A 24,688-nucleotide genomic window follows, 5' to 3' on the forward strand; every position below is an offset into this window, starting at 1 on the left:
GCCGTGTCCATTGTTGTCACACAAAGGCAAGAGTGGCTTATTACAATGTTTCAGGAGCACAATAATACATATTGGTACACGCACAACGTCAAACAAAAAATACATATTGGTAGACACGCAGAGTCGCAGAAACGCAAATGCACACAATACACCCCATGCACTCAATTCATGCACATCTGTGAGAGCTTGGTCTTTATTGCTTCCTCGCTTTCAAAGAGGGTGTGTGATGGTCCAGGTACTTTCATCTGAGCACACACACAGAGACAGACACAGACACACACACACACACACACACAGCTACGACTACACACAAATTAAGACAGACGTTCCCTCGACAGCAGTGTTTGTTGGCAAAACATCAAAACGTAATACACGGTGTTGTTCAAAATAACTCACCGCTGAGGCTTGATCAAATATATATCTTATGAGTTTTACGACGATCAATCATGGTGTGCGACAACGCGAGACCCTGCTTTGGCCTCAGCCAAGAACGGACCAACAAACCATGAAATGGCCAGCATCAGCAGCTCTCCGTTACACCAGCCGTCACTCACCGAGCCGGGGCTACGGGGCAACATGGCAACAGTGGTGACAGCGACCATGGGGCTACGCGTCGCTAACGCCCCGGCTAATTGTCAGGCGTACCGTGACTCGATGCTGACACTGATGGGCTTTGACCTCTAACCCCCCCCCCAGTGGCCAGAGACCACCCAAAAAGGGATGGCCCCCAAGTGTTAAGCCGCCATTTATATTCACAGACCAAAACGACTCAGCAAATAATGATAATGCAAAAGGAGTTTTCTTATTGAACAAACCAAAGAAATGCAACACGTTTAGAAATGGGATATTTTCCATGCACATGCCATTTGTGTTTTTATAAATATTCATATGCAAGCAATGATTAACTGGACTGTCTCATTAGTTTGAGTTCAAACGTATAAGGCCAACGAGATTAGTGACATCAAAATAACACCTTTTAACATAATTGGTTTAGGAAGTATATAATTGGCTGCCTCTGTACAAAGTTATAAACCCCCTAAATACAAATGAAGAGACACCTAAACCAAGGACAGCTTCGGCAGAGAACGTAAGTAGTCTCCGTTTTAAGTAATTAATCGAGGCACTTTATGACTGACACAATAGACAATATCAATGGACGCAGACAAAGCCAACCAGAGTGCATTAAAACCGAAGACAAATGTGTTTTTGTACAACACATGGCCCCTAATTTATAAGCTCCTTTTCATTCTGGCATCTGATATGTAAGGATATCTTGTTGTGACAAGTTAAAGCAAGACAACTTTCCACATGAAAGCAATTAAAGTGTACACCCTGAAAGTAATCGAGTAGGAAAATGCAGAAAACATTACATGCAGAGAAGACACAATATCTGCGGCTTCAATTATTGGGGTTCAGTTTGGTTAGGGGCGGGGGGGCTGCTCAGCTCGAGCACGCACCAAGAAATGTCACACGCGACGGACAAAAAGTAACACGTCTTAACTGCATTAAGCGTTTACTCATCGCGGAGAAGCTCTCAACCGCTGACCTTTTAATTAGGTTAGGATTTTACAAACTCTACAAAAAAACACAGAGGTCCAGTCCTCGGTGACCTCATAGCTGGCTACGGGCATGGTTTCATGGGATCACGGAAATCATATGCTGCTACGGTACAAACCTCTATAAGCTCAGAGTCTTGACCGACACAAGGTGGAGGTTTTATGGGCTGAATTACTTCATCTAGTAGGGGTCAACTGCAGCCCAAACCAAACCTGCCATCTTGTTCATGAGAAACAGCAAGGCACTGGCTGAAAGAGCACAAACTCACGCATTATAAGACCTCAGAGAGAATGCATATTTTAAAAGACGACGCCGGCGTAATTTGATGTTTTTTATGCACTCCGGCAGCCCCAATGTTTTAAAGTGTTTTTGGAGGACGATGTGTGGGGAAATAACCCTTTTCTAGACACATAACACTGGCTGGCAAGAGGAAAACAGTGTCTTTATCAGGGCAGGATGATGATAGGAATGACTGGAAATAAGTAACCGCGGCCTCCTGCTAACAATTATTCAAAATGTCAGTATCAGGAAAGTTCACTTGAGGTCTGTCATAGCCGGGCCGCATTAAGGTACATTTTTTCTCCCAGGAGGAATGTCAGCCAGAAACAAACTATTCTTAGAGACGGGCGAGGAACATGGCTCAGACAGGTCTTAACCCCACCAAGTGTTCTGAACTATGTCTGCTCTATAAATGGCATCGGAATCTGTGACTCTACAACGGACAGGAGCTGGAGTGGGAGCAAATATTAGACTATGTCAAAACAGGGTTGTGGGTATTTGTTGGGTTGATACAACAAAACATTTTTTGCATTTATTCGCATTTCAATACTTTTAATTATGATGCTCTCAGAATCAACATCACCATTTATCGGTTTGATTCCGCAGAGTTTAGCACTTTAGCAAAGTAAAAGTCAAATAATTCAAATGACACCACTAAATCTACAGTTCATCCCAATAAATAACTGTTGAATAACGTTTGAAGTTAATAATTTTTACACTGTAAAATTCATCATTATGAAACCCCAACATTCCTCGCGATGGGGCAGGGATTCCCAATACTCTGATTGACGCTGAAGAGATCCCTCGTAACTCAATGTTACCGTTGCCTTCTGCAGGCGGCAGCCAGCCACAACGCCCAAGGAGAATAAGGGCCTGACAGATGGATACATTATGGTGCACCGCAGACGTGCCAAGACAGGCCGGTTCCCATACAGTGTCTCTACAGAACCACCTATGCACGATAATCCTCCAGCCAAGAACACTCACCGTGGTCGGAAGGCTTCGGAGGACTGTATCACGATGGATGGATGACTCATAGGTGTGGTGGTCTGAGGTTGCATCCCTGGTGTACACGATGCCGCCGTGTCCCATTGACCCATGCGCTCAGTCTCAATAAACCGGTCTCCAGCACCGCGTTGGCCGGCGCTAAAGCATCCATCATCGGGTCTTCCAAAGCGGTTAAGTCACATGATAAGAAAGGGCGAGGCAGTGAGTGTTTGTCTGCGCGTTTTGAAGATAATCATTAAAGTGTGCGATTGATTTGAAGAGAATGGGATTTGTCTCTTTCAAAAGCCAAAAGATGAGAGAGAGAAAAAAAATGGGGGGAAAATGATGGTATGGATTAGCACGGCTCATTTACATCGCTAGCGTCAGCGGCATAATGCTACTTGAGGAGGGATTAAAGCTGCCTACCCTTGACTTTGATCAGATAGACGACACTCAAGTCTTTTGACTTGGATTCGCCCTGACGACGACGGAAGGAATCAATGCGGAATCTGTAACACAAACTCAAAGTTTCTCTCCTTTGACATAATCCCCCACGCTAGCGCGACGCCTCAAATACGTTGAGTAGATTTACCCAGGGTAAGGAATGGTTTATAATTGATAGCAGTGGTAATAATTTGATATCTGAACTTCTGCACAGTTGCAGACATACAATTAATATTGCGTCAGACAAGGCTCCAATCCCGGGGATTTGCCGGTTGAACGCATCTTTCATATAGTTCCCACAGGGGAGACGTTGCCCTATAGCACTCGTTCAGGAAAAGGGCACATCCGCAAAACTTTATTTTGGTTGTTAACTGTCATGATTAATGGTTTTATTGTATTATAATGGCATAGTAGGTTGTACGAAATGTCAGTTAAAAAAGCATTACAATTATGTAGTCGTGTTGGAAATGGAATCAATTTGTTGGCAGGGTGAGAGAGAAAAATCGACAAATTAATAATAATAAAAAAGAATCAAAACACACCACAGGTCAGGTTGCCAACAGTTAGCCCCTACTTTGGCCAGGTGGTGATAACCCTTCCAAGCCAAGTCTAAAACCTTTTTATGCCACTGGCAAGAGGCCACTGAGACAGTGAATAGTTGTATCCCTCATGGTAAATCCACCTCCACAGCTTGATCACACCGGCTAATAAGCTAGCTAGGTCACTTTTATCAAACATCATTATGGTATTTATAAGTGCCAACGAGAAAACCTTATGCTCAAAGAGCCGAGCAGGAATATTTTCATTTCATCTGATTAAATTGATAAAAAGCCAATAACTTCATAGATGAAAGTAGCAAATATACATCACTGTTGGTAACTCTGGATCATTCCCTACTTGATATTCTTCCTATGCTCACGTTTCCTAAGCCCCCTTGCTCATTGTCACACCACCTATAGATACATGACTGTCCAGAGACAGTGAGGAGATGGAGGGTACTTGAGGAGAATCTGGTGACGCAGAGCTGTGATTAGAATGGGCTTCATCGTCTCTAATTAACTCCCTCTATCCATCCATCTCTATATTATCTCTTTCGCTTCTTCTCTGTTTCAACAACCTCACACTCTTCTCCCCTGACTGTCCTTGTTTTCTGTATCTTCCGGAACCTTCTCCATCTTTAGCCTACTTTACGATGCCTTTCCAAACCTCACAGGTCAGTTGAAACGGAAGCAGTACATCTCAGTAGGATCCTGACACCATAGCAAGCAAGGTTCCAATATTGTCTTATATCCTCAGTTTATATATACCCTAATAAATAGTAGATATCGAAAATGTCTGGATGGACATTGTTCATTGTCCAAGAAATTGGCTTAGAAAATGCCAATTCATTGAACAGAAAATTCTGTGAATCTCTTCCAAATTGTTTTTTTTATAAATAAACAAAGCTACAAAAAATGCCCTTGTGGTATGATAACCGGGTACGATTACGTACCATCGGTGCTAAATCCATAGCTTGAATCAAATATGTGTGAAGATCTGGATGGGAGCCACAGGTAACTGGGTTACCAGTGAGCCAGCGAGGGCCAGGGGTGTATGAAAGAAGTGTGTGCTGTGTGTCTGTCTTCAGCGCCGTCACAGGCTTAGCTAGAGGTACGGAGTCTGCCTGTGCGTCACATTGGAGAGCAGGTCGCTTATCAAAAGAATGGGCAGGTTCTCTGAGGGAAAGCAGATCAAAGGACCATCTGGCTGCGCGGAGAAGCAGGCCACGGGTTTGGAGAGAACAGGAGCAGCGAAGGGGGCAGCAGCAGCAGCAGGAGCTGCTCACCGAGGCCTCCGACGGATGGCTGCTTCTGGCGAGCGCCAAGAGAGCATTCCCAAACACCGCTCCCAAAAAATCTGATGGAGCCTGTGATGCTTCTGTGAGCCACCAAAGGCGCCCCACACAAACGGATTGAGGCAGGAGCGGGCCATGACGGAGAAGTGTGAACGAAGCGCAGTCTGCCTTCAATTCAATTCAATTGTATTTGTATAGCCCTTAAATATAGGTATATTCTCTTCATTAGCAAGGAAAAAAATCATGAGGAACGCAGTGTGGGGGAATCCCTCCTTCCAGGGATGATCAGGAGTGCAATGAGGCCATCATTGACATGCATACATACATGCATACATATATAGACAGGCAAAACATTTTAAATCGGTGATGGGGTGCTGACCGGTTAACCATAAACATGCCTTCTTGTGTGGAAACCTTAACGCAAATGTGTCAAAAGGAAAATATACTCAAAAAGTCACGTACAGGGCGGCTAGTCGCTTGGTCGTTCGGTGAATGAGTGCAGGAACAGACATTACCACAACATAAGAGCATCATAATTGTTTGGTTCCACAAAAATATGTAGTTTGTTGTACTTGTAGTTTGAAAAGGTCTGGGCACCATAAAAGCAGCGCGATTCTATAATCCACACGGCTTCCTAAAAGTTCAAGAACATTGTGTACAATTACATCAAGAGGGGCTGGCTGCATGCCGCACTGTACAAGTCAAGCATTCTCTCAGGGTCACATAATCCATCCGTTATTGTTGTAGCAACCTACTGCACTCAGCCATTGTTAGAGTGTCATTAGCCATATACTGTAGAGAAATACTGACCACAAATTGGTGATCAGCTATAGAAGAAAAAACAACACACAACAATACAGTAAGTAGCATTAGCGCTAGCCTGACCATCGCCCGGCCAATTCGTTAATTCAATTTTGAAGGGTGTCATAAACGTTGTTAGATAGACCTCCACCAATCAGAGCAACGAGCAGTTTTACACATCAGCGACATCCATCTTGGTTGTTTATGAAAATGCCTGAAAGGTGGTCCCTAGCCCGAATCTCTGTACAGTCATTGTATAAAACCTGCCCCATATTTGATGAATAGATTTGATTGGCTAATCTGCTGGAAATCTCCTAGAAAGGGAGGGAGGCCTGACACATTTGCCAATAACATTTATTATTCAAAACCAGATTCCTCTGGTTCCCAGGCTACATTATCTCATGAATGTCTATTAAGACTAAATGTAGGAGTCATAAAGAGAAAATGTAGAGTAAAGTGACTTAATAAGAGAAAGCACATATTTGATCATCATCAGCACTGCATAAGCTACATGCGGCTCAATGATGCCTCATTTTGTGTCTCCTTTGTGTGGTTCAAATGTGGGAAAATAATGAATTTGCTCATAGGGTTTCCCACAACCGTCTCTATCACCAGCCGCCTCTACAAAAAAAAAACACTTTTCCCAATATGACGACGTATATTTGCGTCCCTTAATGTCATCATCTGCATTCTTTTTGACTGAACATTTCGGTCTATATTTACTATAATATAGACTTCAATAAAATACCTTAGTTATTACGATACATCTCTGAAATCAAACCGTGGCTGGTGCTGGTCTCTGTGTAGATGACACGGTATTCACATCCGACAAAGCCTGCATCGATAAACAGACTGTAGAAGCATTTGTCTGATTAAAAATATAAATAATTATTGAAATCAAGACAAACCACAGCAAATTGGACAGAAGACCGAATCATACTGTGAAGATGTGAATGGCATCTTCACTGTTTTTAAACATGTTTTAAAAGATTCACAGGCTCCTGTCTGGCTTGTTAGCCGTGATAGTTCGCACCTGTGGCTCAGGCGCGTTTCCACTGCAGGGTGCGGAACGGATCGGATCGCAAAGGTGCGGATCGGGTCGCATTCCCACCGCCAAAAGTGGGCGTGACCCGGAGTTCGCCGTACCCGTTCCGGCCTCGTTCTCGGGACTTCTCCGTTGGGGTACCGAAAACGAGACGAGACGCCTGAAAGGGTCCCGGGAAATTCTAGCTACACACCCCCTCCGTTGATTGGTCGACAGAATCATCACTTCCAAGGTCATTACATCGTGAGGTATTATTCTTTACAATTAACGTGTCGCGTAAAACGCTTGCTTGGGCGAACAAGGAGGTGGAGACGTTCGTCTGCATTCTTGGGGAGGAAGACGTTGTTTAAGATGTTTACGTAGCTGCCGCGGCGATCGACATCCGGCCTACCACAAAGGGTACTGTCGGCAGTGGAAACGCGACCTCGGAACTGAGCTGGGCTATACCGCCCCCTCCCTACCGCACCTTTGCGATCCGATCCGTTCCGCACCCTGCAGTGGAAACGCGGCATTATTATTGAGCCACATCCATTCTGGTGCTCTTTGAGGCCACGTTTATACGTAGCAGGGTATTTATAGAAACGAATATTTCCCCCCCTCCGTTTTCAAAAATAACACCGACGCGCAGCGAAGGTGTCTTGCTTCGCCCTGAAGGGGCTTATTTTCGACAATGACCAGCGACGTCCTATGCATTATCCCGCTTATTACACGGCTACTTGCCAAAACGAAAACATAACTTCACATGGTGTGTCTTTTTTCAATTTATTCGTTACCAGCATTCTTAGTGTTGATCAGCAGAGAAATAATTTGTTCGCAAAGACGGTGACGTCGCTTAGCAACGGAAGACGCTGGGCTTGAAGTCACCGGACTACTACCCATGCAAGCAGGCACGTGCACAGATAGACCCCAAGTGGTGCTCAAGCACCAGCCCTTGTGCCCTGGTTGAGAAAAAGTGCCCTTTTTTTCTTGAGCCCAATTTTTTTTTTTCATTCATCAATATTTTTAGAATACAAATTAGTTTCTCTGTCATCAATTTCCCCAAATGTGTTTTGATATCTGAGGGGTTATTTATTTGAGTTCTTGTGAGAATTTCGCCCCCACATGCTCCGCGGCATAGACGTAGAATACGTATTCTATGCCTATGCTCCCGGGTGCTCACAAGCCCCCACCGCGCCTCTCCCTCCTCATCCCCCACATCAGTGCTGAGCGCAAGGCCACACCGGTGCAGTCTACGTCTTCACTGACCTGCAGCATCAGACTAACAGGTAATGGCAGTGTTTGTGCAATCCCCCAACGTTGTTTTTTATAAATTAACAACCACATTAGTGCCGCTGAAAACATTACGTCTGAAAACATAACTGGTCCGACGTTTCCTAAAAAAATAAACAAACAACTAACTTGATTTCAAAGCATTGCCCAGCTGTTTACTGACGTTTGTCATGTTAAATGACATTATTTGTCTGAAAGTGCATATTTTGTGTTGTATAAATGCCGTTTAGACAATTTCGAAAGTATGTTGAATTTATGTTTATAAATGTCACGAAAATTCACAGCTAGAAAATAGCAGTTAAACTATGCTAGCTCTCGGTGTCATGCTATCCTTGTCCCACAATTGTTTAACGTGATATTTATGTATCTCTTCGTTTTGCCTGTTTTACAACGATCAAACTTGTATGAGTAATTGCAGAGGGTGAAAAATAGTAAAATAAGGGAAATGTAAGCTAGCTGTCTAATCCTGCCAAGAGGAAACACAGGTTGAGAAGAGCATAATTAGTGTAATTGCAGCATAATGCCAAAAAAAGAGTAAAAAAGCAGAAGGACAGGGAACTGCAGCAAGCAGCTCAGTAATAATTTTGGCGATGGGTGCCCTTTTTTTTTTTTTGAGCACCTGCCCCCCAAAATGTCTGTGCACGTGCCTGCATGCAAGTGAACGGAGCGTTCCACGGCATTGAGAAGACCCGTGTAATAAAGGCCTTTATTACACGGGTCTTCTCAATGCCAATCATCCCGCTGAAACACACACACACACAAATTTCCCCCGAGACAACAGCATCGAGGTCCCCCATAATATATGAATATATTCATGTACATACATATAAACGGTACTTGCATTTGCAGGTTTCGCCCTAGCGTACACAGTGCCTTGGCGCAGCTGCACTGAAGTGTTTTAATTTGACGGTGGTACATTTTCTGGATAGCTGTATTTAATGACGGGCACGGCGGGGCAGTACATTGAGTAAACACTGAACACGCGAGCCCATCCCTTCACTGCACAAAGCCTGTGCCACAACGTGAACAAATACAAAATGGCCGATGCATAGAAAACATAAACGTCCAGTCGTTTCAATTGTGTACCATTTGATTATTATAACAATCCTTTGCAGCCTTTGATTAAGTTGTCCCTCTTTGCCTGACAACATTCAGGGTACATTACTCGCACAAACTCCGCCTACCGTCGGTTCAACAGTTGAACTTGCAAACTTGTGAAGGGCAAACGTTTTAAGAGCTGATGCCAGAACAGCCCCCCCCCCCCCCCCCCCCCTCTGTTAGTGGTGCTCAGCGCCTGGTGTACACTTCAGCACCAGGTGAAAGCAATTTTCATCTGAGTGATGGAAATTGCCAACATGGTACACTCGAATACAATACACATGCTACACTAGAATTACCTTCCTGCATGTGCAAATGATGTGGCCATTCAAAGCCAGCACCCAAATGGCCACAAAAAGGGCGACCTTTTGAGCATGTTACACAAGTACATGGATTCGATTTCAGAAGAAGTGGACGACATAAAAGATATTGATCAGCTGCTTTGTTTTGAGTATAGGGCGAGTAGGGTTTGGCTGTAGCCTGTAAGACATGGACATCCACATCCAACTGCTATGTCACTCACTCCCATCCACTTGCCACGCCCACTGGCGTCACTCAAGGTACAGTGAAAATAATTGATCATGAAAAATGTCGCTCTATATCGATGTTTAAAAAGGGACATCATTTACTCACATCATCTCTGACATAAAACCTATGACGATTATAACGTAGCAGTTGGATGTGGATGTCCACGTCCTACAGGCTGCAGCCAGACATTGTAGTATAGGGCGGCCGCCGCCATGCTGCAAGATGGGAGACATGATGGACGAGCAGCTGTACCTCTGCAGATGGGGACCGGGAAGTCCCAGACGGAGACCCCGGCCGTGTTGGAGACGCAGGTGAGGAGCGAGTGGCCGTCCAGCACGTAGCCAGTGACGCAGCGGTAGCGGATCTTGTCTCCGACATTGAACTGCGTCCCGTTCAGGATGCCCTTGGGCGGAACACCTGGGTTTCCGCACGCGCTGCTGCGCAACTCTGGGGGAAAACAAAGGAGAACGCACCACACATGTCAGCTCCATCCGTCCACATGGTTAGACAGACCCTCATGGCTGGCTGCCGAACGCTGTTATAACCAATGTTTTACAGAGTGTTGAAATCAAAAGTGTAGCGTACCTTAGGTTTTACGTTCAAATAGATGGTTGAACAATGAAAGCTTTTTTGTTTTGACAAAGCCTTTGAGTGCTTCTCACTTCAGAATAGATTAAATGGTCCAGTTTATGAAGTACACCTTAAGTACCCCCCTACTCCCAGAACAGAGAAATAAGAATCGATAATAAAGGTAGGGTTGTATTTTGAGTCACCAGATAGACTAAGCTTGTTTTGAAAGTATCCAACTGAAAGAAATCCACCCCTCCATTCAGGCCTCCCTCCAAAGACACTCCCCAAAACACACTTTAGCAAAAGGTCTGCTTAGCCTTGTGGAAGGCTCGTCATACAACTATTTAATTCGGGCAAAATTAAAAGATTGGACAGGTTAATTACAGGACTATGACAGATACCAGATTTTTTTTAAGGCATTTGATTAATATATTGATGATAGGATGTAAAGAGAATTTCCAGAAATATGTCAGAAAAGGGGTTTAAAATAAATTGGCTACCCTGCCTTTAATCATTGTTTGCGATTCTTAAAACAGATTAAAGAGTAAAGGGCAACAATTAATTTATAGTGATGGCAACGACACAACAGCGAGGATGATACAAATAACACCTTTTTATGGAACAAGCCACTAAAATCTGATTACGTTAAAGCCGCTAGGATTCAGAAGGGGTCTTAAACAGACAGCCTCAGCTAAATATGCAAGGAGATTGATCATGCAAGATCCTGGCACTCACTTAATCAGGTATCATATTCTTAGATATCTCGATGGATAGTAATTTATTCATAGTTATTTATCATGCTCAAAGAAAGAAATTAATTTCACAAACAAAGGGACGTACATGGAACAGATGTTTGTGTGTTTCACAGGTGATCGTTTCAGGTTGTGATATCGTGCATCTCATGATAAAAACACACTAACACGAAAGGATAAAAAATAGCCTTCCAACTCTTTCATTAAATAGATGTTTTGCTCATTCTACAGTATTGGGTTTTATTTACTTTACACAGAATAAAGATTTTAGCGCAAGCTAAGTTCTAAGTGAAGGTAGAATTTCCACCATCGGAAAAGAAAGAACCCAATAGTCCTTTCCATTTGGTTTATTCTCTTACACAGCGGAATACTGAAAATCCCCCGAACTAAACACCATTTGTTCACTTTTCTAGCTGGAACAAATAGGCTCTGGCACTGGCCCGTCGCTCGCTACAATGCCATCAAGTGACCACAGTTTTAGCACATTTACATGTATTGTATTAAGCGATTTCCACACAGTCCAGACAATTTTAATTCTACAAGACTTTTGTTTAAATATGTATACATAAAAATTGTAAAACGCTTGACCGAATAATTGCATGCAATGATACAAAATAAAAATAAAATCACAACAATTCCTCAACCCCTTCAGGTTCCAAGTTTGCAAGTCGGGGGATATTGGTAATCAAAACACCATGATAACCACTTATGACGTCTGCTTTTCATCATCAAGGTCATTACATCGAAAACACATTACAGCAAAACATATTTACTCGTACCTCGAGGGTCATCGTTCAAACACACTCAAGCTTCGGAGTTTAAATCCTCAAGGCTAACCGTTTATTAATTCAAAAGAAAGAAAAACAACAAGGCAATTAAGAGCCCAGTAAACCAACTTCAATCCTATTCATTGAGGCGCCAATCCACCTAACTACAAAACTCCAGGACTCTGAAAAATGGTAAACCCCAGGTCACGAATGTCGTAAATGCAGCAGAAAACACAGAGAATCACCACATTGAGCGGATTCCCCTGCTTCGTCCGTCCATCTGTCAACCAGAACAACACATCCTGGCTGTTGGCGTGGCAATCAAGGGCGGACTAGAAATGGGGCGGGCAGATGATTGTTAATACAACCTAATGAGTCTCATTAGGTCCAGTGTTGTTTCGTTATAATAGGGATATACAACCTCCTGCTGTCAGGAGGCCTCTCCTTCTTTTCCCCGATCATGCACTCATGTGTAATTATATATTTCGATACAATGCCATCTGCTTCTCTGCTAATTATTTTGGCAAATGACTAGCGAACGAGAAACCAAAACAGCGTTCCTTCTATGTACGCGCATGCCTGTGTAAGAGAGCTAGAACGAGGGGCAAGAGAAGGAGAGAGAGGGAGGTACGAGGGAGAGAGAGATTGGAGGCATGCTATCACTAACAGAGGGAGCTGCAAAGTCACATATTAAAATGTTTCATTTCCAGGAATCATTCAGTGATCCACATCCCCATGCAGATGTTCGAATGCAGCTTTGCATTATCGTAGATGAATGAAGTAATTGTCTGCCATTAGTGTCCTTGGAGACCAGGGGAGGTTGGTGGGCAAGGGGTGGGGGTGAGATGCCAAAAGTTAAGTAGTGAACTCTATGACATCGTTTTCTCATTCAATTCAATACATTACAACAATAACGGGGAAAAAACTCAACATGAAAGACTCTGTGAGCATTAAACTGATGCAGTCATCCGGGTTCTGATGATTTAGACCCTCCAAACCCACATCTGAAGCGGCATGCACACTGAAGACCCTCCCGAGACTAACCTGTAACCACCAGTCACATATATTCTAATGGCTGCTGCAATATCAATGCCACACATGTTCACCACTAATAATGTTCCAAACAGCAGTGTGACGAGGGCTAGATACAAAGAAGGTGGCGTTTTATCAGTTTCACATGTGGACCTTTTTCAATAGATCATTATTATTTTTTAATAAACCTTCATTAAATTTGGCCTAACATACTTATTGGCATAATTATTGGCAGATGCTAATAGAGGAAAGATGGTGCCAGTCATTTAACACCTGCCTACCATCGCCCTTTTGTTTATTCTCTCCTTTTCTGTGTTAGTGTGAACACAGAGGCAGAATGCCAAAACAAATCATTATATGGAAGAAAAAAAAAAAAAGCCTGGCAAATGAGCACAAACTGTGGTCGTTTTTGTAGCTGTTGCCGATAACAACAATTAAGAATTTGCGGTGAAAAAAATGGAACCGCATTGGAACGGAGGCCGAACGTAGGAGAAAGGCAGCTCTTTGTGCTTTGTGTTTTCAATCTGACAGGCCAGCCTCACGTCCCAACTATGATCCCCTAAAACTAATTACATGCTGGCCTTATCTCAAATGATGGTGGCAGTGTAGTGAAGACCTGCTTGCAAAATCTGACTCGTCCTTTCTTCATCCTCACCAGTATATAAAAACTTTAAAATGGCGATGAGGTTGTATGAGACTTGAGTTGGGTACAATACTAGCAAAATACCATCAAAGGATAGCACTACAGAGCTGTGGTTATTGTAAATAATGCCAACGGCTATATCCTCAAGGCAAACCGCAACAGCGAGATAAAGTCACCTACATCTTATATTTTAAAGTGTTTGTAAGCATTAACTTAACTACATAATTGTTGTATTATCTTTGGGATTGTAACTGTATTACTGATGAATTGAACAAACGAAATGCATATGCAGAAAGTCGAGGGCAATCATTTTCACGGCTCTCCGTTTTTACAAATTCATTTACAACCATCGCGACCAAATGAAGATAGGGTATTGGGCCCATTAAACATGACGTGTCAAATATAATTAACAATAACTTTTTTTTTAACGAGGTTCACCGTTAGTACTGCCTCAAGTGTTGGACTCCCAGGTGAAAGGCACTGGGTTCCATCAATCAGGGCCCCAGCCTACCTCTCTCCTCCACGACTCTCTTTAACCCGTAACTGCTTCTTAATCACATGTATACCAAATCACAATAAGCCTCTGTGGATGAAAGCACCTCCTAAATCATTTGATTGTAATATTTTTCATTGCAATTTTCATTGGTTGCAAGTATACATGGCAAATTGGTTGCATTAATGTTGTTTTAGAGAAAACACACACAATAACTCGCCCTGAAAAGGTTGTTGGTGCTTTTTAAAACGTTACTTCATTCTCACAAACGTTAATCCTCATATCCTCATGTCGGCCCAATCGGTTACTTCCATTCCTAGCCATCCCTGGAAGGAGAAATCCTCTTCGCAGTTCCTCAAGGATTCTCTCCCTACTTGGTGTGGGTTGTCTTGCCTTTTTAATGGTTTTGTGAGATTGTGGTTTTTACAAATACATTATTGACCTTGCTGGCAGTCATCTCTTAAACATAAACAAATAAGAGAACACCTCTGAACCCACGGGCTAGAGAGCTTTGTGAAGAAAAACAAAGGCCTAACAAGCAAAACACTTTGACCAACACACCGAGGTCATCAATTAAAAAGTAATAGATGCATCACGGCTATATTCTACTAACACTGTGAGTCTTTGCCCTTGGTGTGTGGAAAGCTATAGTCCATGACTCACCAGGAGAAGAGGACCTGAATTAAATTCTAAAGATGTGTTGTTGCACAAAGTGGAAGGCTTTAGACGGGCCTTCTCTAAGCCATAATGGGAAACTTGAACCGGAACAGGGGAAGGCAATAGACGCTGTAGCCATAGGTCTCTTGATGGAAACACCTGACCATAAAACGAGGAACGTGGTGCACTCAAGAATAAATTGGGGCTCCTGACTTTCATGAAATCCAGGGGAATTTTAGGCCTGTTACGCATGCATATTCTCAGACATCCCTGACCTAACACCCACGCCCTGTCAGGAGGACCCTGAACAAATGCATATATCCGTCAATGTAAGGAACAGCTGCTGCGGCTAAACTCTCCTTAACAACCTGCAAACAAACCGAGCCAGCGGAGCTAATCAATGAACTGCCGATGTGTACACACACAGTGGTGTACACTGAATCCACACGGCGCTGATACACAGCGTTGCTGTCAGCTGCCGTTATCTTCTCCAACATCATGAGGCTATATTCAGCAATCTCACCTGCACGGGTAAACGGACAATAAAATAAGATGCCTAAACAATATCAATATCTAATTACTAGTACACACCGAGCTTTAGAGCATTCTGAGCTCGATTATTTAATCGATTTTAATTAAATTAATTAATATGATAGACGGTCAACAAACATTTAACAAGCAATCAACACATTCAAAGCGAGTGTTGGGGGGAGGAATTAAAGCGATTTATGGCTTTGGAAATAAAATGCTGCATAAATATAAACTAAAGTCAAGAAACGCACAAACTTTGGTGGTGTGTTGTGATTTGTATCTTTATCAAGACATCCTGGTGTGCATTCTCTAATTGTTATCCTTTATTTATTAAGGGGACTACGATGAGGGTCTACGATTGGGGTCTGTAGCCACCTCATGGCAGTGGAGGACTTGAACAACATGATCGAAGTTACATAAGGATCTTCAAGATACCTCAAAGGGCCGGGCGATTTATCTCCCTTGTATATTTAATGACTCTCTGGCCCTTTGAAGAAGATGGAAGGTTGACAGAGAGGCAGACATGCATGCACCCCAGCCCCCCTCCCCACATCCCCCCTTCACACACACACTCAGGACACACAGACAGAAACCGTCTGCGTCGGGGCAGACAGCATCCCTGCCTGCCTCCCTTGCCTCTCTGTCCGCACGCCTGCTGCGTGGCGAGGTGTCTGGCTGAACGGACTGGCTGTCTGGCTGAGTGGCTGAGTGTCTGGCTGCCTTTTATGCTGGGCTTTTGACGCAGGGAGGGAAAGGCGTTTGATCCGTCAAAAATGTCATTTTCCCAAATTAGACTTGAGTGCAGACACGTGTGCACGCGCGTGTATGTTTTAATACATTGCACGCGCCATACACAGGCCCTGCATCAAGCGCAGGGAGCGGGTTGGTTTTTAGACGTTATGAAACGTTTGCAGGACAGCCTATCAATTGTTGGAGTGCAAATGCAATGGTTTTCGCATTGAATACACAAACTTCATCCATAGGCATGTTTTTCACCGACGTACCACTCACAAAGACAGAAAAATCACCTTTTACATTGCTTAATTTTCACCTAGTAAATAAACACAGGTTTTGTCCTTGGAGGAGTCTGCAGCAGAGTAGGTTAAGGTCATTCCGATCCAACTGTCAAAAGGCCCCCAAAGGTGACGCGCTAATCAGGGCCGCGGGTACACGCACCGTACACCCGGGCTCCGGTTTGCCCTGCGTGCCCGCGTACTTGGCGGGAGATTGACAGGACCGGCCGGGAAATTAGATTATATCTGGGCCGCGCGTCCTTCAGCGTCTCCTTCCTATGCATACGGACTCAAATCCACTTAGCCGCAGTCATGATCCAATCAGCTCAGAGGGTCGGTTACACGCCTCGCACACATCCCAGAGTCACGGGAACGCACTGGGCGATACATATTTATTATACACCATGCTGCACACCATGGGTGTTTTTAACATAACACGTGGATGAACAAAAAATAACATTGCAGGCGCGCTGGTGTCGCACGTAGATGCATAATGAATGAGGGCGGGTGGTGGTTGTTAAAACGGTGCTGTAGTATGGGTCACTGGATGCTATGTGCCGACTGCCGGACAGGCCGAAGTGGCCCTATGGATAGTAGTGGTGGTGGGAATCCTTAATGGAGGATAATTAGTGCAGCAACAGGAGGAGGGCTTGTACCAAGGACACAGCAACCGGCCCCCAAATTAAAGAAGTAAATAAAACTATGGACTGCTCTTAGCCTTTTACTATTTCCAGCTTTTAATAATGTCTGCTTTGGTGGGTGCCGTATTCAGACTTCAGGCGAAGATTAATACAATTTATACAATGTAAAGTGCAATAGCGCCGTCGTAAGTGTGGCCCTCGGGCCAGCTTGGGCTCCCCAAGAGAGTACTATGGAGGCGGTTGATATTTTGTCCCAATATAATAATGAGACCCCCCCCCCCCCCCCCCCCCCCCCCCCCCCCCCCCATATTGTTCCTCTCTGGTGAGCAACAGCAGATAGTAGCTGAGGCACGTGTGGATCTATACGTGACCAAATGAGACGGAAAATAGACAGAGAGGGATTTAGGAAGAGAGAGACAGATAGAGAGAGAGAGAGAGAAAGAGAGAGAGAGAGAGACAGACAGAGACAAAGAGACACACACAAAGAATGAGGGAGGGAGAGAGACTGAGAGAGAGACACACCACACACATCATGAAGAGAGACAGACAGACAGACAGAGAGAGAGTGAGAGACACACACATTAAGAGAGGACAGACAGAGAGAGACGAGAGACACACACATGAAGGACAGACAGACAGACAGACAGAGAGTGAGCGGAGAGACACACACATGTAGAGAGACAGACAGACAGACACACAGACCGGAGATGTGAGCAAGAGGACACACACATGAAGAGAGACAGAAAGAAAAACAGGACACTTACAGAGAGAGCGAGAGAGTGAGACAGGAGCGGAAAGGTCCTTGGGTCTGGCCTGTGGTGGGAGCAGGCCATGGTCAAGGTCGTGAACAGTGCCATGCAGAGACGTTGGGCAGGGGATTAAAGTGGACAGAGGGCGAGTAGCAATTTTGAATACTACTCCATATAATATTCATATATCCAGGAAAGTCTTCATTAAATATAGTAGAAAATCCTGAGCGCATGCATGAATATTTGCCCATTTGTGTACACTATTTACACGTTAACACAAGGGGCTTAGAGTATAGATTCAGGCAGTGTTTTACAAGAATAATTATTTTTGTTCACAGGATTTCCTTGGCTGGGCATGTAGCCAAATCGGTTTAAATTAGGTTGAAACATCTCTGCTGGGAAAACTATCGTGCTCAAAATCAGGATAACCTAATATTTGTCCATTGTAATTTCCTCCAAAGTTAGAAGCCGGAAATGAGAGTTAACGTCTCAGAGGCGGAAATGACCCAGGAAGAGACAATCAGATTGTTTTACTATGGAACCTGGGGTTGGGCTAGCCCACCTCATGCAGAGCAGCGCTGTGGTCACGTCCATCTAACCGCAGTAAAATAGCCTTGGTTCCTGAACTGAGTTAGCGATGCGCAACAACCTGCAGACACACTCGCTGATGTACAATGAATCCTCAATCTATATACCATCCATATCACTATCCGATATTTAGCCAGCAAACTATTCAGCAGCTCACCTCGTGAGGAATGGGCACGCATCATCAGACGCTTGCATTATTTATGGGGGTAAACATGGCAAATTAGATGGTAATAATTGATGTTTAAACAGTATGTATTCTGCACTGTAATTAGTCATCAAGTCTGCGCTGTTAGGGGGGCAGAATAGTCTTGTGGTAGGAGGGTTTGAATCCTGGCGCTTGGTTGGATACCAAGTATACGTCTGGGCTAGCCGTGAGCTTGATGCCTAAACCCCAGGTACTTGATGAATGCTATTCACTGAATTTTGCTTTGAATTATACCTTTAAAGATTTTTTTATGAACTAGTATTACGAAAAGTAAAGTGACCCTGCAAGTAGCCTCCTGAGTTGAAGTCTAGTGAGAGGGTTCAAAAACGATCGCAAATATACCACATATTATCTCCTTCAGCCAATAATAGCAAGGTTTAACAAATAGCTTCAAACAAAAACGTTGTACTACGTAGACTCGTTGCCCGATTTTCGGCAATGAAAACTGAAGGGATTATACTTTGTGTGGTGTTAAGTCTGCACTGAGTTGTTTTATAGTGGCTATTTAGCCAACTTGATTGTCAATTTACTGCAAAAGTCAATTTTGTCCCATTCACTGCCCATTTAACTGGAACATTTAAAAAGTGCTTGGTTCATAACAATGGAAATTGTGATATTGTATCTTCTGAGTTAGAAACGGTACCACTGCATTTGTTACAGGAAACAAATTTCTGGTCATTAATTGTGATAATTATACTAATTATACTTTTTTGTAAACCTCTCAACCACACATTCTCTCACAGGGTTAACTCAGAAATATATCTCAGCTAATTCAATTGATTTGCTACAATGTGTTTGTATGTATGTTTGTGTGGGTGTGCTAGTGTGTAATAATTGGTATTATTATAATATATATCAAATGCAATCTAATCAAATCCTGTCGGTAAGGGAAGATTAGGCGTAGGGAGAAAGATTCCGAAGCAGAAAAACAAGCTTAACTTATCAAAAGAAAGATTAGAACTTTATTCATCGCTGTGGGGGAAACATGGTGAAGGTGTTAGAGGAGCGAAGCACACATAATCGGCAGAATGCAATAAGACACAAATGATAATAACAACAGATGTGAGAAATAAAGACCTACACAGCAGACAAAGAGGACAGGCTGGTGTACTAAAGAGATATGCCTCATCCCTATCTAGAGGAATGGAGGTGTGGGTGTGGGAGAGAGAGAGAGAGAGAGAGAGAGAGAGAGAGAGAGAGAGAGAGAGAGAGAGAGAGAGAGAGAGAGAGAGAGAGAGAGAGAGAGAGAGAGAGAGCGCGCTTGTTGTTTTTGTAAATGTGTGTATGCGTGTGGGTGTGTGTTTGTGTGAGAGAGAGAGCGAGAGAGAGAGTAGGTGGGGCGTGTGTTTGTTGTTTTTGTGAATGTGTGTATGCGTGTGTTTGTGTGAGAGAGAGAGAGCGAGAGAGAGAGCGTGCGTTGGTGTGTGCGCGTATATGTTTGTGTTTGTGAGAGAGAGAGCGCGGGTTAGGGTTACTCGGAGGGACAGAGGATATTTAGACTGCCTCCCCAACGCATTCTGCCGCTCCGCTCCGGCACAGCTATCTCTGCAAATCCATTAGTTCAACTAATTCCCATCGCCAGCTGCTGAGCTATCTCAACCGCACCTCTGGAGTTGGGCAATGGTCTAGGACTATGTGGGGGTGGAATGTTTATTAGCAAAATGCGAAATTAATTTGCTTATTTGGGTACCCGATGTTTTCATAACTCAACTGTGGAAGTCCTCGAGGAAATCAGGCAGAGCAGGCGGGATCACCCAGCGTCTCTAAAGAGGAAAATGTCTACATTCCCACTAATGGATCATGACAGTTGCGACGATTTGGTTCACCCAGGCCTGTCTTGATAACTCACTTAAACTTTTACTCATTTATTTTAGATTGCACACAAGCCATTGTCTTGAGAATGAAAATGTAAAGTAGCACACACGACAGAGAGAGTGTGTGAGCCGTGTGTCTCTCTTACCTTGGTAGGCGATCTTGAATCCGTGAGCGCTTACTGCAAAGTCGCTGGTAAGTCTCAGCGAAAAGATGGATCCAGTACTGGTTACGGGAGCGGGAATGGTAAACCCTGTTAACCTGCGAAAGAGAGGAGAAACAATCCCTTAAGTAGAGCACCAACTCCGCACACACGCGAGCAAACACACACACACACACACACACACACACACACACACACACACACACAAGCACTTCATTCTTCTTTTGAATATGTGGCTCTTGAAGGTAGTGGTAAAACAGTAACCTTGGATTTGATGCACTTTTTAACTTCTGAAAGCGGGGGTAATATCAAACATCATTGAGCGCGTTCAATTTGTTTACTTCCTTCGCTCAGTCTCCATAAAAACCGGCTCCCAAACGCCGGGAAGAATGTTAAAGCAGCAGTGTTCAGCAATAACACGGCGCGGCCCTTTACAGTCATCAACCCCGTCCATTGTTGGGGAGTGTTGTTGATGGCTGTCAGCTGCATTGTAACAAACGGCTTTATTGCTCCCCTTTCAAATTAGGTGCAGATTCTAAACAAATCCATGGGCTTGACGATGTCGTAAACAAGATGTGTGGCGGACCCGTTCCCTCCGAGCCATTCCAGCCAGCGTTCTATCGACCCTGTAGACTCCCAGAAGCTAGGCGGTGCAACGGTAATCCCGTGAACAGCGCCACGGATGCACCCTTTTCCTGTCGGGGTTCCAACTTAATAGGCAAATCGATATCCTATTGCCTCGTTTTGATATTATCTGCTGTACAAACGCACTAAAGGCTGAATATTTACCAGACGAGAGCACAGCCGAATCCTGTATAGGACTATCACCCCATGGGCAAAGACAAAATAATGAAAAAAAAAAAAAAAACATCTTTATGGTAGCGAGAAATAAGGGGCTGTATTTACAGCTTCAATAGAGATTCCAATAACACAACAGTGAACTCTGCTTCTTTTCACAGTGAATAAACACCCTGTGCTGCCGCGTCTGCACTTTATATACCGAGATAACACCAGCAGTCAATTCCAAGCTAATAGAGTTTGGGATAAATCTTCTACAAAAGATACAACTTGGATAGAGCTACTTTTAAAATGTGGTTTTCTACGACGAAACCCTGCTGGTTTGACATTAACGTCACAAGAAGTTATTGCCACTCTTTGCACTTGCCCCTGATGGTCAGCTTTTCTAATACAGTAAAAATTCTCTGACGTAAGATAAGATGTACTTTTTAAGTCTGAGATGGGAGGGTTTGAATGCTAGAATATTGAATGGTTATCTGAGGAAACGTGTTGTTGGTTTGCTTAAACTTAAGTCATCGACAACACAGTCACAATGTCTAGTACATTAAATAAGAATATATGTCATGCTGTTATATTAATGTATATCTTTTTTTCAAAAGATCTGACATTAAAAGGGAAACGTATCGCTGGATTAACGTCATAATAGGAACGCACTAGATGGGTGTTAGGCAATTGATCAGCAGGATTTTGTTGCTGTGCAACGTATTTTATTAGGGGGTGGTAATTGTATCCATATATTTCTCTGCTGGTTAGCCATACCACTGAACAGTCTAGAAATCCTGGTGGACAGGAACACAATTATTCTAGTCAGTATTACCCCATCTCTTCATAGACGGCTCATATTATTTCTAGCCTTTATTCCATCGCTGCCTAGTCAAGCCATAACAAATCGCGCTGTGTTCATTGCTGCTCCAAGGGCAAGAATGCACATGTCTATTTTAAAGTGATATATACAGGCAAAAAAAAAATATATATATATATATAAGATAAGATGTACTTTTTGAGTCCCAGATGGGAGATGTTTGATACTAGAATTTAATTTGTACATATATATACATGATGCTACATACTCAAAACGTCCAGTCCCCAACGCTGGTAGTGTGTGGTGTTGGTGTTCCCCGGGGAACTAATTAGGGCTGACTAGAGCAGTTGGTGGCTGTAGAACACTTAGTGGCAGCGGACCAACAGCGTACACAGAGACAGAGGAGAGGTCAAACCGCCTAGAGGGGGGACTGCAGTTGCTAAAATACGACACCAAATAACAGTGATGGTGGCGGCATAGAATGCATTAAAAAGAATGTAATTAACAACCCCGCCCGGCCCTCTTTTTTCCAACATGATGCACCCACCACCTTAAGATGTATGGCTGTTAAGCCAGCAGCAGCGTCACAGACAGCGAGGGGCAGAAGAGATGTTTCGGGGAGCAAAAGTAAGTTGATGTTGCGACGGAAAAGGTTAAAGTAAAGTGAAAATGGGAAAGAGAAATAGATTTTCTGGAGGAGGGGCAGAAGGGGCAGTGGGGTTTGTTGTGTGTGTGTGTGTGTGTGTGTGTGTGTGTGTGTGTGTGTGTGTGTGTGTGTGTGTGTGTGTGTGTGTGTGTGTGTGTGTGTGTGTGTGTGTGTGTGTTGGGGGGGGGGGGGAGGGAAATAAAAAAAGTTACTAAAACTAGCACATTGTTTTCTGGTTTGTTCCAAGAAATTCATCATGACACCTCCAGGGAATGACAATGCCATAAAAAAAGCAACAAGATAGGTGGGGCCAATGGTTTTTTAAACATCCCCACAACACTTCTCCCTCCTCCAAAACATCCCCACAAACACTTCTCCTGCTACACACCGTTGTATTGGCATTATTTTGTACAAATAACACATTTCTTATGTCATTATAAAGTCAGGCCGCTGCTGACAACGCAGGTTATTTTTCTTGTACATTAACGCTAGATGCGAAGTCGTGTTCTTTCTGCCGTATGTGTTTTGCGGCGTTCCTCTGCCTCAGTGGTTCCCAAACTCTTTCTAGAGTACCAGGAGAAAAAATAATGAAATGAACATAAATAATGTATGTGGTTTCTATTTGGCAAACATTTAAAGGGTGCAAATGCTCACAATTCAGTGAGAAACATGGGCATGGGTTTCATGCAACTGTTAACTGTTAAATAAAGGGGTTCCTTATATAAATAAAATCGATATATATATATTATTATTATTTTCTGTGTAACCCCTGCAGTACTTCAAAGTACCCCTAGGGGGTGTGCGTACCCCCATTTGAGAACCACAGCTCTACCTGTTCAACTGCTTGCTTGGTTTGCAAGTTTGGCGGTATTGGGGATCAGTGGCAACAGTACCAAGGTTGTGAAGTGATGCCGACTTCCCGACACCGCTCTAACTTGGCACCGGTGTCCTCACTTTACATTGTTAGCGGGATCTTATCGCATCCATTTTTTATTCCAGGTTGTCTAGCGGTGAATTAATATCAGTTGACTGGTCCATGCCCGGATGGCTCCCATCCTCGTTGTGGCTTTGTGATCCTAACACCAGTGGGGTTGTGTTGAATTGCCTTTATGGCAACACAGCTGCACGGAGGGAGAAGGAAGGAAATATGACTTCCATCGCTATATTTCCGAAGAGGCCGGGAAGATTATTCAATCCGTTTTTTCCAGCGTTGTTGTGAAAAAACGACAGATCGGCAGCGATCCAATTTAAGATCATGCTGTGTTTTACCAAATGCTATTCTGAACCAAGAGGGAGAAGAGGAGATTGCCGACCAAACTGTGACAAAATATAGAGAAAAGGAACACAACATCAGTAGCAGCATATTGTGAAATCTGTCTTCTCGGACACAAAACGGTCGATAAATGATACCCCAATCAGACTCTGCTGCTGAGCATGTTCAAACTACCGCAAAGCCCCCACTATACAGGAAAGCAAACACCCAAGCCCTGGGAGAAAATCTAATTTTCGGCTCTAAAGAATTGAACAAAAACCCTGTGATAGCAATACGGAGCCCACTCAAAGCGACGATAAACTGCTCTTAGTTCCTTCAAACATTCAGCCTAGGCAGGATAGCTTAACAAGAAAGCCGAACCAAACTCTGACCACTCTCCTTTCAGCTCCCCCAGCACCTGCCACAGAGCAGTCAGGACTAATTCATTGTGATGGTGCATTTTCAATTTAATGTGTTTTTAAATCAGAGATGGACAGCTAAGGATGGATTTGCTATTAAGTAACACCAAGAGGTGAAACTGAAAAAACCTGGTACAGGCGTGGGTGGAGCAAAAGTATAGCTGGTCATGTCTCCATAACAGGACTTTTGCACACAGAATGTATACGATAATACTTTTTAGGCATTCAGACAATAAGCAACACAGTCAGAATGCAGTGTGTGGATTTCCATTTTGTTGGTTCATATTATTGAAGAGAATGACTTTTGTGTATG

At 43.6% G+C, this 24,688-nt stretch overlaps 1 protein-coding gene across 1 annotated transcript in view; it reads right to left on the reverse strand.

Moving 5' to 3' along the window:
• The window catches only part of LOC115553642 (CUB and sushi domain-containing protein 3-like), a 251,189-nt gene that overhangs the window by 203,007 nt on the left and 23,494 nt on the right, over positions 1-24,688 (reverse strand). The window contains 2 exon segments of the mRNA XM_030370072.1: positions 10,095-10,289; positions 20,444-20,556. Of these exon segments, the coding sequence (XP_030225932.1) occupies positions 10,095-10,289; positions 20,444-20,556 (308 nt within the window).

This window comes from Gadus morhua, chromosome 11 (genome assembly GCF_902167405.1).
Source record: "Gadus morhua chromosome 11, gadMor3.0, whole genome shotgun sequence".
Classification (NCBI taxonomy): domain Eukaryota; kingdom Metazoa; phylum Chordata; class Actinopteri; order Gadiformes; family Gadidae; genus Gadus; species Gadus morhua.